Source organism: Salvelinus namaycush, chromosome 41 (assembly GCF_016432855.1).
Source record: "Salvelinus namaycush isolate Seneca chromosome 41, SaNama_1.0, whole genome shotgun sequence".
In the NCBI taxonomy this organism is placed as follows: Eukaryota; Metazoa; Chordata; class Actinopteri; order Salmoniformes; family Salmonidae; genus Salvelinus; species Salvelinus namaycush.
Window position 1 is genome coordinate 9,835,623 of NC_052347.1, and position 15,774 is coordinate 9,851,396.

A 15,774-nucleotide genomic window follows, 5' to 3' on the forward strand; every position below is an offset into this window, starting at 1 on the left:
CTGCTTTTCCTAGCACTTCCCTCCCTCCTGTATTTTGGAAAATGACAGGTTTCTGCAGCATTCAACGGCAACTACGCGCGTGGGTGGAAATATGAAAGGCAGAAATCTAAATGTGTCTGACACACCGTCCACTGAGCCGCGTTTGGTGGTTCCCCCAGAGCGCTCTGGTTACAGACAGCAGGCACCACAAGAGAGATTAGGGGCACTAAAAGTATCAACAAATACAAAATGGGAGGTGAGCAGATTTATCGTTTCCAATATGCTAAAATGATGCAACCATCTGAGCAACGTTCCATTTCTATGGTAACATTTGTTTCCTTTGTCATAAAATTGATATGAACGTTCCATTTAAACCATATGAGAATGGTGTTCAGCCAATGTTCGCTGCCTAAATGTAAATCAAACATTTCCTCTACATGGGATCTAATTTGTTTCACCTCAGTGCCCCAGTCAATAACTGCTGCTACTTCTAGCGGTTGTGACCAGGAGACAGTAACAGCCAGCCAAAGTCACCTTGTAGCCTGATTACAGGACCTCTTCAGTCCCCCTTGTTTCTTACAGTAGAGGAGCTGAGGGGGTGAAGGGCACCATCAGTAAAACGTTAGGCCATGGTGTGCCCTAACCCAACGGTTTTCACAAGTATCAAAGTGCTGATGGCCTTAACCGCATCAGCTCTTTTTCTGCTGTAAGATAAGGAAACAGTAAACACATTTTATTGGACAAGCTCAGTTAGAAGTACTCCGTTTCAAAACATTTCCACCCTACTGTACAACCATGATGTCCACAATATAATGTACCCTAAACACCAGTCATAACTCCCCCTCCTATTACCCACTGACTAGTCAGAGGGAGAACTGGACAAAACTAAGAGTTAACATTTCCACATTTTCCATACTCATGCCAGTCTCTCCATTTCGTATTGACATTTATCCTCCTCGCCACAAAACGCACCGGTTGTGTGTTTATTGATACGAGTAGTATTTAAATCTTAACCTTTGGAGTTGACAAACACAGCCATGACTCTGGGAAGCAGGCTGCGTCAGCCAGTATATGAATTGCCAGAGCCACGTTCACCAAGTCTAAAGTAGACTAACATCCTTCTCCATGTCTGTGCAACTCCAGGACTGTGTTGTGCATGTGGGAGACACTTTGTGGCCCAAGGCACAGGCCCAGAAACAAGAAAAACAGAACTATCCTCACCCCCTAACAGCCATCCTACGCAGCAGTCATGACAGAAGCCATACTTGGTCAGTTTGTATCTGTATTCTGAAGCCATCTATTGTATCATTGATTTACCTTGACAGTGGTTTCAAGGCAGCCAATGAAAATGTCAGTTGATGAATAGCAGAATTGGTTTAGGAAAGACTATTGAAACAGTCCTTGTGCATAGGGTAGACCTACAACCAAAAATGAGTGCTGGTCTGCATGCCAACCATCTGGTATTTGGAATTATGGGGCTTCTTTAAGCCAGTTGCATGAGTACAGGACTCTAAATGTATTCATTTGACAGTTAAGGATTATGGAGGTAGTGTTATAAATAACATGAACAACCCAAAGGGGTACTAGAGAGCCACAGGAGTAACAATTTATTTACAAGTTTGATCTGTGTTCCTCACTTATGAGAGAAGGCAGGGGGGGGCTCAGGTGTGGTGGCTGCATCCATGGCAACGCTGTCAACCAAACTTTGCAAGTCAGTGTTTTCCTGAGTTAACTGAGCATCAAAACGTAACACAAGCGCGGTCGAACACAGCCAGCATATTGACCATGTAAATGAACTAACCACAAAAAGATTAATTAAATAACATTTACTTGCTCCAAAACAGACACATATCGCATTACAGATGACAGACAGCATGTATGAGGAAAAACAAAAGCAATCTTAATTCATATAGAGCAGCACCTATTGGTCAATACAGAACATGGGGAAAGCTACCATTAGACAGGTGGCTGCACTTGGTAATGGTCACTAAAACACACAAAATATTGAGCAGCAGATTCAATCTTAAAACAGACCAGAGGCCAAAGATATGATTGAGAAAACAAGAGTTTAGGTCTCCGAGGAAATGATCAAGCTTTAAAGTATGTACTCGGCAAAAAACAATGGGATGTAGTCAAAAAGCCCAGAGGGGAAGATGAGATGACAAAAAAATAATAACTTAAGGCTCAAGTGTAATTGCAGTTCCCATCAGAAGTCAAGAGGTAATGGTGATCACGATCAAAATGTCAACCAGATTATTCTTCACAGACTAAGAACTCAATCACTGACCAATCATAAGCTTAATTTCCATGCAAACCTTCGAGGCAGGCCGAGTAAACACCTGTTAAGAGTCACTGGACACTCCCATCATAGTAACACTTCAGATAGGAAGTCAACTTCTCCTGGACTGGAAAACTGGATATAAATTCTACAACCTGTTTCAGTTTGTCAACCATCAGTGTGAAACTGTCAAGCTTGATTTAATTTCAGTTTTGCCTGAGGATAAACAGCCCCCCCTGCTGGTCTACAGGGGAGGGACAGCCAGCCACAGGAGAGCCAACCTAGCCATGGCTCATTAATAAATGAAAGTACAGTTAATTAATGTTTAGGCTTGGGTGAACAGAGGCTACAGGTGTCCCTGCTTACTGTTATAATCTGTAGATATTAAAGTCTGGATAAGGCACAGCTACCATCCCCTCCAAACGAACGAGAGCAAATCAGGTGCCATGGTGGTTGAGATGCAAATACTCAGCCGACAAAGAGCTCACGTCAAAACAGAATATACAAGATTCTGCAGAGAACAGAATGGGGGGTAAAAATAAAAAAGTAGTGAGAACAGTAGAAATGCAACAAACCTGGAGAATTGTGACCCACCCGTGTCCTCCAAGTGCAACACCAAACATTCAGTGCAGAGAACGGGCTCCCAAATGAGATGGAGGGGTGGAAAACAGCATATTCCAGACTAGTTTTTTGGTAAGGGGACAGTTTTTCCAAAGGACAAAGGCAGTACTGCTACACAGATCTACATGAATCGAAGGCCTGAATCCTGTCCAGACAGTCAGTACATAATCCCTGTAGGAGGAAGGAGCGGGAAGAAAAAAAACATCCCATCAAACTAATGAACTATATACAAAAATAATGGGAGGAAAAACTTTTAAAAATAGAAACCCGTTGACACCATCACAACAGGAAGAAAAAACTAATACAAAATATAAAAATTAAAATTAAAAGTGCTCAGCCAACCAATGAAGGGAATACGCAGAGGAAAAAAAGACCTGAAATCAGATTTTACAATTATTTTCTTATAGTACAAGGTAACTCCCCATTTTTAAACAAAGGGATTTCCTGATAGAAAAAATAAGACATTAAAAATCAAAGGATAAAATTTCATTTACAAGCACACTGAAATCATATATTTACACACAAAAAACAACATCAAAACTCCCATACACTGGCACGCATTGTTATGTCCTGATTAGCGACTGGCTGCAACCCCAGCGCCCTCCAGGGGGGGGGGAAAATCGCTGGCAGGAACACAAGTGAGAGACCACTGGACCGCCAAGCCCAGACCTAAAAGCTGATTGGAGGAGCTCCTGGGGGAAATAGAGCCATATCCTGGCTGTTAATTGGCAAATCGTACAAGAAGCTTTGATTGGTTTACATTAGAAGACACGCTTGCGTTTCAGGTAGGAGTCAGCATAGTGGCCCCCCAGGCCCTGGGAGTGTTGTCCCACGTAGCCCCCTTCTGGGCTGGGCTCTGGAGACGGGATCAGACGCTTGTGACCACCAATGGGAGTCTAGAGGGGGCAGAGACATAACTACTGTAAATGCCATGGTGAAAAACGGGGACAGAACAGGAAATGGCAGACCAACCGACAATGACAAAGAGGCACACTGACCTTCATCCCCAGACCAGATGGGTACAGGTTAGAGTGGCTCACAGGAGGCATGCCCACAGCCTGAACAGACAAACAGTGTTCAGTGATCAAAACAGAACCACAATGCATTGGTCTCATCTAAAAAAGGCACAATATGTACGTTTTGATTTCCAGTAAAGACGGGCGGCTTGGGTCTTTGTGAGCGCAAAACTAAGAGGAACAAACAGGCACAGTAAAGCCCGATCTATCCCTTCAACTTTGACACAGTCCACTCAAACAGAAAGACGCAATATCGAACATCCACATGTGACTTCACAGGATTCTGCTACAAAATCTCTGCAGGACACTCCTCCGCCATTTTGTTTGTCATCGTTCTGCCAGCATGGCTACTGTGGTTATGCAACAATGTACGGCTTCAAGCATATCGGATCATGTGTTGTCAGCATTCGTCTGAGTGGACCAAGGACACCCAGATTTAGCCAATAATTTGACTTAACATTTTCAGCCCAACTGTTTCATAACGTTTTAGAACTTAGATTGTCCCCAACATGGGTGCTAGGCTAGCCAACAGATGTCAAGACATCTCCGCTAAGTCTAAATAACAGAGGTCATCCTTTATATTTTGATCAGACACTCAATCCTCATTAGATCTGTTGATTACATTGGGAAGAGGCAGAGGAAAAGTCTAAGCAGCAGTGAGGGTGGGTGTCAGTGTGGGCCTACCTTGTTGAGATGGCCGGAGGGGAGGCTGCCGGGGCCGGGTGCCACCGAGCTGTAGTAGGAAGACGAGGGCGGGCTGGGGGGGTAACTATAGTGGGAGGAGGCCTGCTCACTGTAGCCGGGGTGACCAAACCGCTACGGAGACATTCATCAAGTTATTCTATGCTGCATGTAGTTACACATGTATATATAAAAATTCAAGATAACAAAGGAGAGTGGAAATTAAAAAGGCAAGAGATGCCACAGTTTGAAGGCTGGATGTGAAAAGTGGAGATGGTAGTGTCTCTTACCTGCTGTCCGAACCCTGCCAGAGCTCCAGTGTCCAGAGCCTCCTGCTGTTCATACAAATGGGCCAGAGGGTCCTGGGGAGAGAGGAGCCAGACGCCATTAAACCTGCTGCTCATGTAACCAAGTTAACACCTGTTAGTGATCCCTTCCCGCGCCAATCCCGTTAGCGGGATCGATTTGACAACATCCAGTGAAATTGCAGAGCGCCAAATTCAAACCACAGAAAAATCAATATTCACAAAAATATAAGTAATACATAAAAATAAAGCTCAACTTCTAGTTAATCCAGCAGCATTGTCAGATTTCAAAAAGGCTTTACGGCGAAAGCAAACCGTGCGATTATCTGAGGACAGCGCCCCGCTGGCAGGTGGCGACACAAGTCAGAAATAACGATATAATAAATGCCTTACCTTTGAAGATCTTCTGTTGGCACTCAAATGTCCCAGAAACATCACAAATGGTCCTTCTGTTTGATAATGTCCTTTATATCTCCAAAATGTCCATTTGGCGCGTTTGGTCAGAAATACACCGGTACCAACTCGCCCAACATGACTACAAAGTATCTAATAAGTTAACTGTAAACTTGGTCCAAACAACGTTCCTAATCCAACCTCAGGTATCCTAAAACGTAAATAATCGATAAAATTTAAGACGGGATAAACTGTTTTCAATACCGGATAAAAACGTGAAGCGCGTTCCAGTTCACGCGCACCAGAAAGTAGAATCCATCAGGAATGACACTTAAAGAACAGCCGTACTTCATTTCTCAAAATAAAAACATCAAGCAATTTCTAAAGACTGTTGACATCTGGTGAAAGCTATAGGAACTGCAACCAGGTTCCTATTAAATAGGGCTTTCAATAGAAAACCAATGGGAAATACTATGACCTCAATTTTTTCCCCCCTGGATGGTTTGTCCTCAGGGTTTTGCCTGCCAAATCAGTTCTGTTATACTCAGACATTATTTTAACAGTTTTAGAAACTTTAGTGTTTTCTATCCAAATCTACCAAGTATATGCATATCCTAGCTTCTGGGCCTGAGTAACAGGCAGTTTACTTTGGGTGCGCTTTTCATCCGGATGTGAAAATACTGCTCCCAATCACTAAGAAGTTATTAAGATCGTATCGTACTCTTACTCCACAGCTGCAAGCTTTTTGGTGGCGCATCTGGCTAGTACGTTGTCAAGCGGGCAGTCCCATGTTTGAGAGGCAGAGGACCCTAGGTTCAAACCATTGTGAGGACAGGGTAGCCAGACAGGAAGTGGTGCTGATAAGCAGGCCCACTGTTCTATCACACTAGAAAAAAGTCTATGCACTGACCACTGGGCAGCCAGGGAGGTAAAAAACCCACCTGTGGCCACAATGACCTTAACCAAGACAGCAGTGTCCTCAGATATCAAATAAACATCAATGACCAGGCATTCTATCACAACACATTAGCCATGCCAGGCACTAGGGCTGGACAGTAAAGGTTAGAGGATAAGGGGAACCTACCTGGTGTATTGGGGGGTAGTCTGGGGTGTAGGACTCCTGGTAGCGCAGCCTGTAGTTACAGTGGATGTTCTGTGTGCGCTGGTCGCCTAGCGCTGGTCTCTTCCTGTAAGGGTGGGGCCTGCAGTTGGCGCCTGTGTGAAGGACAGCAGGAATGGAAGAGGTGAAAAACCCTATGGGTCAGTATTGGGAAGAAATCAGAGCCAAACTTCACAGGCTGCAGACAGTAGGAAGGGCAGCTCACCTGAGGATGGGAACAGGCTGTGGACATTGAAGGAGTTTTGGGGAAGATTTACATCGTTTGGAGGGTGTCCTAGTATGGACATCTATTGAAAAAAACATTGTAAAAATAATAAATCAGGGGACTTGATGTTATGTAATGAGGCACAATGACTTGAGCATCCCTGCTAGTAGGGACAATATTAAAAGTATACAGAGCATTTTAATCATCATACCCCAGGTGCTGTAAGCCCCTCTGTCCCCATCACTCCACCCAGGTGGGAGATTGACATGCCCTGGAGAGTGGGGGAGGGGTTCTGGGAGAAGCTGGTGGGAGACTCTCTGCCCAGGGGGTGACCCATAGAGTGGAGGTTTACGGGGCCCATAGGGTCTGACTGGAGGCCCAGGGATGGAACCACACCGCCTGGGGACACGAGACAAACACCTTATTAATATAACACCCCATCACTACACTGTAGAGAGCCCTGAGATTACACTGAAAATCAATACAACACTAACAGTAAATAACCTAGATGTAATAAGCACAAGAGGTCGACCGATTATGATTTTTCAACGCCGATACCGATTATTGGAGGACCAAAAAAAGCCGATACCGATCGGCCAATTTGTAATAATGACAATTACAACAATACCCGGCCTCCCGGGTGGCGCAGTGGTCTAGGGCACTGCATCGCAGTGCTAGCTGCGCCACCAGAGTCTCTGGGTTCGCGCCCAGGCTCTGTCGCAGCCGGCCGCAACCGGGAGGTCCGTGGGGCGACGCACAATTGGCATAGCGTCGTCCGGGTTAGGGAGGGTTTGGCCGGTAGGGATATCCTTGTCTCAGTATGTAAAAATGTAATAAAATGTATGCACTCTACTATAAGTCGCTCTGGATAAGAGCGTCTGCTAAATGACTAAAATGTAAATGTAATAATACATCAATAAAATCAAACTAGCCTCAAATAAATGAAACATGTTCAATTTGGTTTAAATATTGCAAAAACAAAGTGTTGGAGAATTAAGTAAAAGTGCAATATGTGCCATGTAAGAAAGCTAACATTTAAGTTCCTTGCTCAGAACATGAGAACATATGAAAGCTGGTGATTCCTTTTAACATGAGTCTACAATATTCCCAGGTAAGAAGTTTTTGGTTGTAGTCATTTCATATACCTTTGATTATTGGATGTTCTTATAGGCACTTTAGTATTGCCAGTGTAACAGTATAAATTCCATCCCTCTCCTCGCTCCTACCTGGGCTCGAACCAGGAACACAACGACAACAGCCACCCTCGAAGCAGCGTTACCCATGCAGAGCAAGGGGAACAACCCCTCCAAGTCTCAGAGCGAGTGATGTTTGAAACGCTATTAGCACGCACCCTGCTAACTAGCTAGCCATTTCACATCGGTTACACCAGCCTAATCTCGGGAGTTGATAGGCTTGAAGTCATAAACAGCGCAATGCTTGAAGCATTGGGAAGAGCTTCTGGCAAAACGCACGAAAATGCTATTTGAATGAATGCTTACGAGCCTGCTGGTGCCTACCACCGCTCAGTCAGACTGCTCTATCAAATCATAGACTTAATTATAACATAACACACAGAAATACGAGCCGTTGGTCATTAATATGGTCGAATCCGGAAACTATCATCTCGAAAACAAAACGTTTATTCTTTCAGTGAAATACGGAACCGTTCCGTATTTTACCTAACGGGTGGCATCCCATAAGTCTAAATATTCCTGTTACATTGCACAACCTTCAATGTTATGTCATCATTACGTAAAATTCTGGCAAATTAGTTCGCAATGAGCCAGGCGGCCCAAACTGTTGCATATACACCATTTCACCTGGTTAATATTGCCTGCTAACCTGGATTTCTTTTAGCTAAATATTCAGGTTTAAAAATATATACTTCTGTGTATTGATTTTAAGAAAGGCATTGATGTTTATGGTTAGGTACATGTTGGAGCAACGAGTCATTTTTCGCAAATGGGCACTGCATCGATTATATGCAACGCAGGATACGCTAGATAAACAAGTAATATCATCAACCATGTGTAGTTACAACTAGTGATTATGATTGATTGGTTGTTTTTTTATAAGATAAGTTTAATGCTAGCTAGCAACTTAGCTTGGCTTCTTACTGCATTCGCGTAACAGGCGGGCTCCTCGTGAGGCAGGTGGTTAGAGCGTTGGACTAGTTAACCGTAAGGTTGCAAGATTGAATCCCTGAGCTGACAAGGTAAAAATCTGTCGTTCTGCCCCTGAACAAGGCAGTTAACCCACCGTTCCTAGGCCGTCATTGAAAATAAGAATGTGTTCTTAACTGACTTGCCTAGTTAAATAAAGGTGTACATTAAAAAAAATACAAATAAATAAAAGGCTAAATCGGCATTCCAAAATCACCGATTTCTAGTTGTTATGAAAACTTGAAATCGGCCCTAATTAAATCGGCCATTCCAATTAGTCGGTCGACCTCTAATAAGTACTGCCCAAATCCACTACATGTGTAAAGAACCTGCAATGGAATCACTAACAGAGCAGCAGGGCTAGCATAGCATGCAAATGCTCAGCATCAATGTAGAACATTGCTGTATGTGATAAATAAGCCAAACTAGAGAAACAGCTACTAGTGAGTTGTATTGGCAATACAAATAGACTTTAGTCTTGCCAATAAAGAATTTTAAAATGAGATGTATGGAAGGCCAAACCTTGAGGCAGGTCTCCCAGCAGATGGACTCCCTGCCGGAGAGGCATAGCAGCCAGAAGGTTGTCCCCCATCAGTCCTGCCTGTAGGAGACATGAGTTAGACACGCCTCAGTGACCCACAAGATGCTAAAATAGTCTACATATCCGATATTTACTGAACCAAAAATGGCACATTTCAGAATTATGTCGGTCAACAGAATTCACAGTAAAACACTTCAAAACCAAACCAGTTGCACATTAATATTACTAGAAAAGCACCACAAAAAGGTTGTGCATTTACCAGCTTCGGTTTAGGGAGCGATCCCTTCAAGACAAACCTATATCTCAGTGATCACTCACACAGGGAAGTAGTCGATTCTCTTTATTGTGCAGCACCTGAGCCCAGAGAAGATGATTCCCAAAAAAGGCTTGCTGATAGTAGAGGAGAGAATAAAGTAGGAGAAGTGTGGATGAGAGAGACTAATGAACCAACAAAAGAGGGGAGAGGAGCTGGAAGAGAGGGAGGTGGTGAGTATGCAGGGCATGGTATGCAGGGTACCTGTTGAACTTGGGCCTGGTTCTGGAGGAGGAGCTGGAGCAGAGCAGCAGAGAGGGCGGGGTTAGCTAGCAGGGGCATGGTGGGAGCAGCACCAAGGAGACCTGCAGAGAAACCATTTGACCTTAAGACATGACAACCTATTCATTCACCATGCATTAAAAGGTGCAATATGCATCCCTGTTAAAATTCTAATAGTTTGCCCAATTTCAGTTCGTGACAAAACAAGCAAGTGTAGAGAATCATTGTGTGATCTAAACCGATGTGAAATATATTTTCAGCTGGTGTACAAAACCAAAAGAAAGAGACTCAAAAACAAAAACCTTAATGAGAAGCATAGAAATTGTGCGCATAGAAAATATCTACCACTTCTTAGACTTGCTTACAATGAGAAAGAAATGTGAGTTATAGGTCTGTCAATGTGAATTTGGTCAGGTCGGCAAAAAAGTTACTATTGTAGCTTAAAAGCACGTGTCAAACTCATTCCACGGAATTTCTACGGGTTTTGGCTCCTTTGTACTTGATTGATGAATTAAGGTCACTAATTAGTATAGAACTCCCCTCACCTGGTTGTCTAGGTCTTAATTGAAAGGAACTAGGCCCACCATGGAATGAGTTTGACACCCCTGCTTTAAAGCTTACCCCCACACCAGGGTAAGAGACTCAAACCATACATTGTCTTCCTTTAGAAAATGGCATGTTCTTACTCACCTTGTTTCCTGCCCTGGGTGAGGGGGTTGAGCAGCATCTTGAGGGTGGCAGGGTTACTGAGGCCTGTGAGGATCTGCATGGCTGTGGGCTCAGGGAGGAGACCTTTCCCTCGGTTCAGGGCCTGTGGAGGAGGAAGGGGAGGACAGCCATTCAGAACAGTTGTTTTACCACAGTAACATAAGGGAGTAATAGTTCAAACATATGGTCTGGTGTGGCAACCAAGAAGTCTTTACCATGGTCTGGGCAGCGATGAGGGCAGCCAGCATGCTCCTTCCCGGGGGTCCAGGGGCACAGAAGGAGACGCGGATGTGGGTCCCACCTAGCGCCCTGCCGTCAGCCTCTCGCTGCACCTGCTCAGCCATCTCTGCCGAGGAGAACTCCAACATAGCAAACCGCCGGAAACTGTCATCCTGGCCCTGAGCCAACTGAATAAAGGAAAATTAAGTTAAATATGCATTCAGTCCAAAACTAATGACTACGTTTGCCATTTAAATAGGTTTACACAGAATTCAGTAATATTAAACATCTTGACATTGTTATAAACACCATCCACACAATTAGTAGAAAGGCGTATTTGATATGATGGTAGACAGTAGGTGGGATTAAACTGAATCATGCCCAGTGGCATTCTGTAATATAAAGTAGAGCAAATACTTGGGACTTCATGTTCCCAAATCTTCTCTCCAGTTTGCCACAGCTACTACTGGAGTCTCAATGTTTAAAAGCAATTACCAATCAATTCTCTCCCGTTTGTCAATCTACAAAGGCAATAAACAATGTAACAAGACCAAGTGAGCTATGAAAAAAATTAAGAGCTTCATATTCCTGAGTCTTAACCTGTCCAATAGTTAAATTGCCTCACTCACACTATTACGCAACAGTGTTCTGCCAGACCTCAAACTACTGTGCCCTATAGGTATATGAATGACTATGTGTGCTTGTGGTGCCAAAAGGACATTGCTGTCTCATTCCAGAAAGGCCTGTAGGGTCAGAGCCCTGTTGACTGACACCACCTGGGAGTCAGGTGGTCATCACCATAGAAACCAGCAATGCTCATTGCTATAGAAACAGAGTGGCCACAGGAAAAGCAGGTCAAAGGTGAGGGCTCGAAAGCCAGATTCATACAAAAATACTCCATCTATAGCCACGTGAACTGCCCAAGATCCTGTCATCACTACGGATGCCCCATGTTACATGATAACACAACCATCTGAACCTTGTAGCACAGCTACCTCAAACAGATGTGTCAAACACACTTGCTCAGTGTAAACAAAAGCAGTTGCAGTGTTTCCCCTACATGCACATAGCAGCAGTCCACTGCAGTTTTTAAATCGTGGCCACCACTGAAACTGTAATTAATATATAATAAAAATATGTAATAATAAAAATATTTCAGGATGGTAAAACATTCAGTGTAAACCAGATATAAAGTATGTAGACAAGACAATGGATATCTATATCTTTAAGAACTAACAATCAAAGTAAAAACAGTCCGGAACAATCTAAAATTCTGAAAATGGCATGGCATTGGCACTCAATTGATTTTGTTATACGTTTGAGCCACCCAGATTGCTTATACCTTTTTTCTTATGCTATGGCAATGTGCAGAATTGCAGGAAATTAGCTCTAAAACTAAATGGTTTGAGGTCAAGAGGGCCTCTAATACCATGCCCACGCCAACTTTGCCACCGCTGCTTCAAAAAAAAAAAAAAAAAAACATAGGGGGAAACTTTCATGACTAACAAAGTAAAAAGAAGTGCCAAAAGTACAAGCAGGTATGTTCTGCTTGCTACTAGAGTATCCTGGAGCCACTCAGATACAAATTGAACTGAGAAAAGCTACTAGATATATATACTATTCATGAGTCAGATACACATGTTAAATCCTCTGAAAATATCAGTGCAAGTTTGCGTGCGAGGGCGTTGGAGTTGCTGTGTGCGTGTCCGCATGTGACTGACCTGGCAGAAGATGGGTGCGTGCGTGTCAGCCAGGGCATTGCTGAGGTCCTGGGCGGTCAGCAGGCTGGGGGGCAGACGGTCCACACAGAGACACCTGGAGTGCAGCAGGGGGTAGGTGAGGGAGCCCACCTCAGTCCAGTGGACGTACAGCATCCTGGAGCCCAGCTGCTTCCCCAGCAGCTCAGACTTAGCCCTAGCCGCAGAGTCCTTCTTCATGTACTCCACGAAGCCGTAGCCCTTGGAGTGGCCAGTGGAGGCGCTGTGGACCAGGAAGCAGCGCTCCAGGTTGCCGAAGGGTCTCACCAGCTCCTCAAACTGCTGCTGGGAGAAAGCGTGGGGCAGGTTGGCGATGCACAGCAGCGCGTCGGTGGGCTGCAGCTGCACAGAGATCTCCCGCTCCCGCATCATGTGCTGGTGGAACTCTTTGATGGCACATTGTGCCTGCTCCCCATGGAGCAGTGTGACGAAGGCTGAGGGGGGAAGAGGAGAGAATATGAGGTAAGACTGTGAAAAACTATGTGGAAGGTTACATTGCTCGAAATAGGAAGAGAGTTGAGGAATGTTTGTCTAGCTCTGTCAGAGCCTGCTGCATCCAATTAGTCTTTTTTTACCTACCTGTTCCCTTGTATTTGTCCACAAAACAGTACTTCAAGTCATAGTTGCGCAACAGCTCATGTACCTCCTGAAAGGGAGAAAGTGTGGTTAGCTACAATCAGTGTTCCCCCTATAATTTTTTCCACAGAACTCTCCTGCTAATATTTTTAAAAGTCCTCCTTGGCCTGAGAATTTGTATGTTTTGAAGCTAATTTCCTGCAATTCTACACATCTTGCCTGGGCTTATGCAGTGTTCTTATGCCATCTGAGTGACACAAAAATGGGGGCCTTATGCCATTTTAGATTCTCCCCATCTAGTTTTTATTTTTGTGATTGTTGGTTCTATCATATTTTTGGGCATGGAAGCAACGATTTAGCAGTGGCAGCCCACCGCGGCTAAATTATTAACTTGACTTAAATGAATACCATTACCTTTATAATACATTATTGGGTTATTCTCCAACTACCACAGAACACTTAAAAACATAAATGTGATATTACCAGATTAGTACAGGTCTACGTTTAACCATACAATGGTGTAGTATTGTAGGCATAAAAATAAGTGTTAGACACTACAATCCCTTGAAAACATGACAAACTAATGTGATGTGTGAACATCACTAATCTAAAGCCATCTGTTGTGTAGCTCCATCTACATGTCTACTTTTATTCACTGACCTGCTGTTCCATTCATGGGGGGGGGGGGTCGAAGCATGCTGCTATCCGTTTTTTAAATGTCCAATTAGGGATAGTGTGACATTGGCAAGTGCTTTCCACAACAATATTTGAGTATACACCATCTGTAGTACCTAAATGCTCATCAGTATTGATCAAAACAATTTAGGATGATTGCTTGCAACAAGTGTCTTTGCCAATATGAAACAAAAGCAAAGTCATCACCAGCTATTGGGCAATGGAGGAAAAAAAGTTGCCCATTCACTGTGCTAGGAGAAATGTAGTTCCACAATGCTGCCTGTTCCACAAACGAATCGCAATGCTGTCTAGCATTTTCTGAAAGCGGCTACGTTGCCTCTACACCTTCAACCCTTTGTCACTGTTACTCGCGTTCCCATCTCGAACTCCCAATATGCACCCAAGCAAACAATGAAACGCGCACAGGCCACAGTTCCCCACGAGTCAAGCATGTTCCAACTTTTTTTTTTACAAAATGTTCCAGGGCCATGAAGTTGGTTTCAATGAGGACATTAACTGAAAATAATTTAACGACAGACTTCTGAACCAGTCACATAAAATGCATGTCATACCATAGCCTGACAATTACTGGTCAAAACAAAACAAACAGTTTTGCTAACGTTAGCAACTAGCATTGCCTTTCCGCACGAGGATTTTAATTCCGCACTTTCAACTTGTCCATCAACCACGCGCGATGTTGGAGTGGGCAATAGCAGTCAGGCGGTGAATAACCACCAAACATCACCTACCACGTAGCAGATACTTTGAGAACTCAAATAAAGTTTATTCGCGACAATTAGGAACGACAATTAGTTCGCAAATCGTTGTTACTAGGAAACTATGCTAGCTAACGTTAACGTTAAGATAAGCTAGCTAACTAGAATACATACATCACCAAGTCAGCGAACTCCGTTAAACTACTGGTAATATAGCTAGATGTCAATTTCATGGCAAGGGTATAGTTATTTATCTTTTACATAACGTTACTAGATTAACGAGCTGCATCCTGGGCTTGATCTGATGAAATTACTGACCCGCGTTAGATTTCTACGTTAACGCTTGTGAAAACTAAAAAGTTTAGGAAACTTACCTGATTGCTAACATCGGATGGCAGGTTTTTAATTATGATTTTCCGGCGATTGTAAAACTCTCGACGAGTTCTGTCCAAGCGACTCTCAATCTCTTCAGGGCTAAGCGTCGTCAACTCTTCATCGACCCTTCGCTGACACTCGTTGTCCGATGATGCATCCCCATCACTGGGCTCGAGTTCGGGATCCCTGGATACCCAATTCTCGTGTTCGACAGCGGGGTCATAGTTTTCGTGAAGTGTACGGCTAGCGAAATTGGGCCCTGCATTTGGATTTTCTTCTCTGGGAGCTGCGCTAACGGACACCGCGGCCGCCATCACCTTTGCTTGAAAGTTTTCTGAAACTGACAACACCTTCAGATTTGAGCAGTTTAAACAATACACACATGGGCGCAACTCGGTTTCTAATTGGACGAGAGGATGCATTTTTTTTTTATACCACGTCGCGTCATAAGCGGGGCGGGTAGTTGTAGCTTGCCTGTCATAAATCAAAACCAGTGATCCCCACTGCAAATTCAACAAACCTACATGATCCAGTACATTGAATTGAATTACCGGTATGAACATATGGAGAAAATCACTATATAATTTCTGATTCAATAGAAGTTGAGGTGTTTGCATTACATTCAGCTGTGTATGTCGCTGATTGACAGGAAAATTTATTTTATTTGGAAAAGCTCAACTAATAGGGAAATTATTTAGGCATAAAATCAAATTAGCTTTCGCCTCAAGGCACACTGGACCTTAGCATGTTTATCATACCACATCTGAGTAGACAGTTTGCTCAAGTTGGCAAACAGAAGTGGACTTCCCTTAGCTTTGCACTCAACCCTCTTTTTTAAATAAATACATTATTGGTAATTTACATTCGGTGAAAGTGTTACAAATGATGAACTAACAATTCACAACCTGCATT

The 15,774-nt window shown here is 43.6% G+C and overlaps 1 protein-coding gene across 1 annotated transcript; it reads right to left on the reverse strand.

Annotated features, from left to right (window-relative positions):
* Positions 1-1,790: 1,790 nt before the first annotated feature.
* Positions 1,791-15,216, reverse strand: LOC120034067 (ribonucleoprotein PTB-binding 1-like). Its single transcript, XM_038980487.1, has 14 exons — positions 14,862-15,216; positions 13,100-13,166; positions 12,485-12,954; positions 10,760-10,951; positions 10,527-10,647; positions 9,819-9,919; positions 9,283-9,361; positions 6,810-6,997; positions 6,599-6,680; positions 6,358-6,488; positions 4,866-4,937; positions 4,579-4,710; positions 3,877-3,936; positions 1,791-3,774 (listed from the first exon to the last, which is right to left on the reverse strand). The coding sequence occupies exons 1-14, from the start codon at positions 15,174-15,176 to the stop codon at positions 3,640-3,642; spliced, it is 2,145 nt and encodes a 714-aa protein (XP_038836415.1). The 5' UTR covers positions 15,177-15,216; the 3' UTR covers positions 1,791-3,639.
* Positions 15,217-15,774: the final 558 nt, after the last annotated feature.

What these genes read in the sequence shown, in the direction of transcription:
- LOC120034067 (XM_038980487.1), bottom strand. Translation starts at nt 15,176, where the DNA reads ATGGCGGCCGCGGTGTCCGTTAGCGCAGCTCCCAGAGAAGAAAATCCA. An exon ending in ACGCACCCATCTTCTGCCAG is followed by an intron (nt 10,952 to 12,484) that starts GTCAGTCACATG and finishes TCCTTTATTCAG; the next exon opens with TTGGCTCAGGGCCAGGATGA. An exon ending in CACCCAGGGCAGGAAACAAG is followed by an intron (nt 9,920 to 10,526) that starts GTGAGTAAGAAC and finishes GTTTCTCTGCAG; the next exon opens with GTCTCCTTGGTGCTGCTCCC.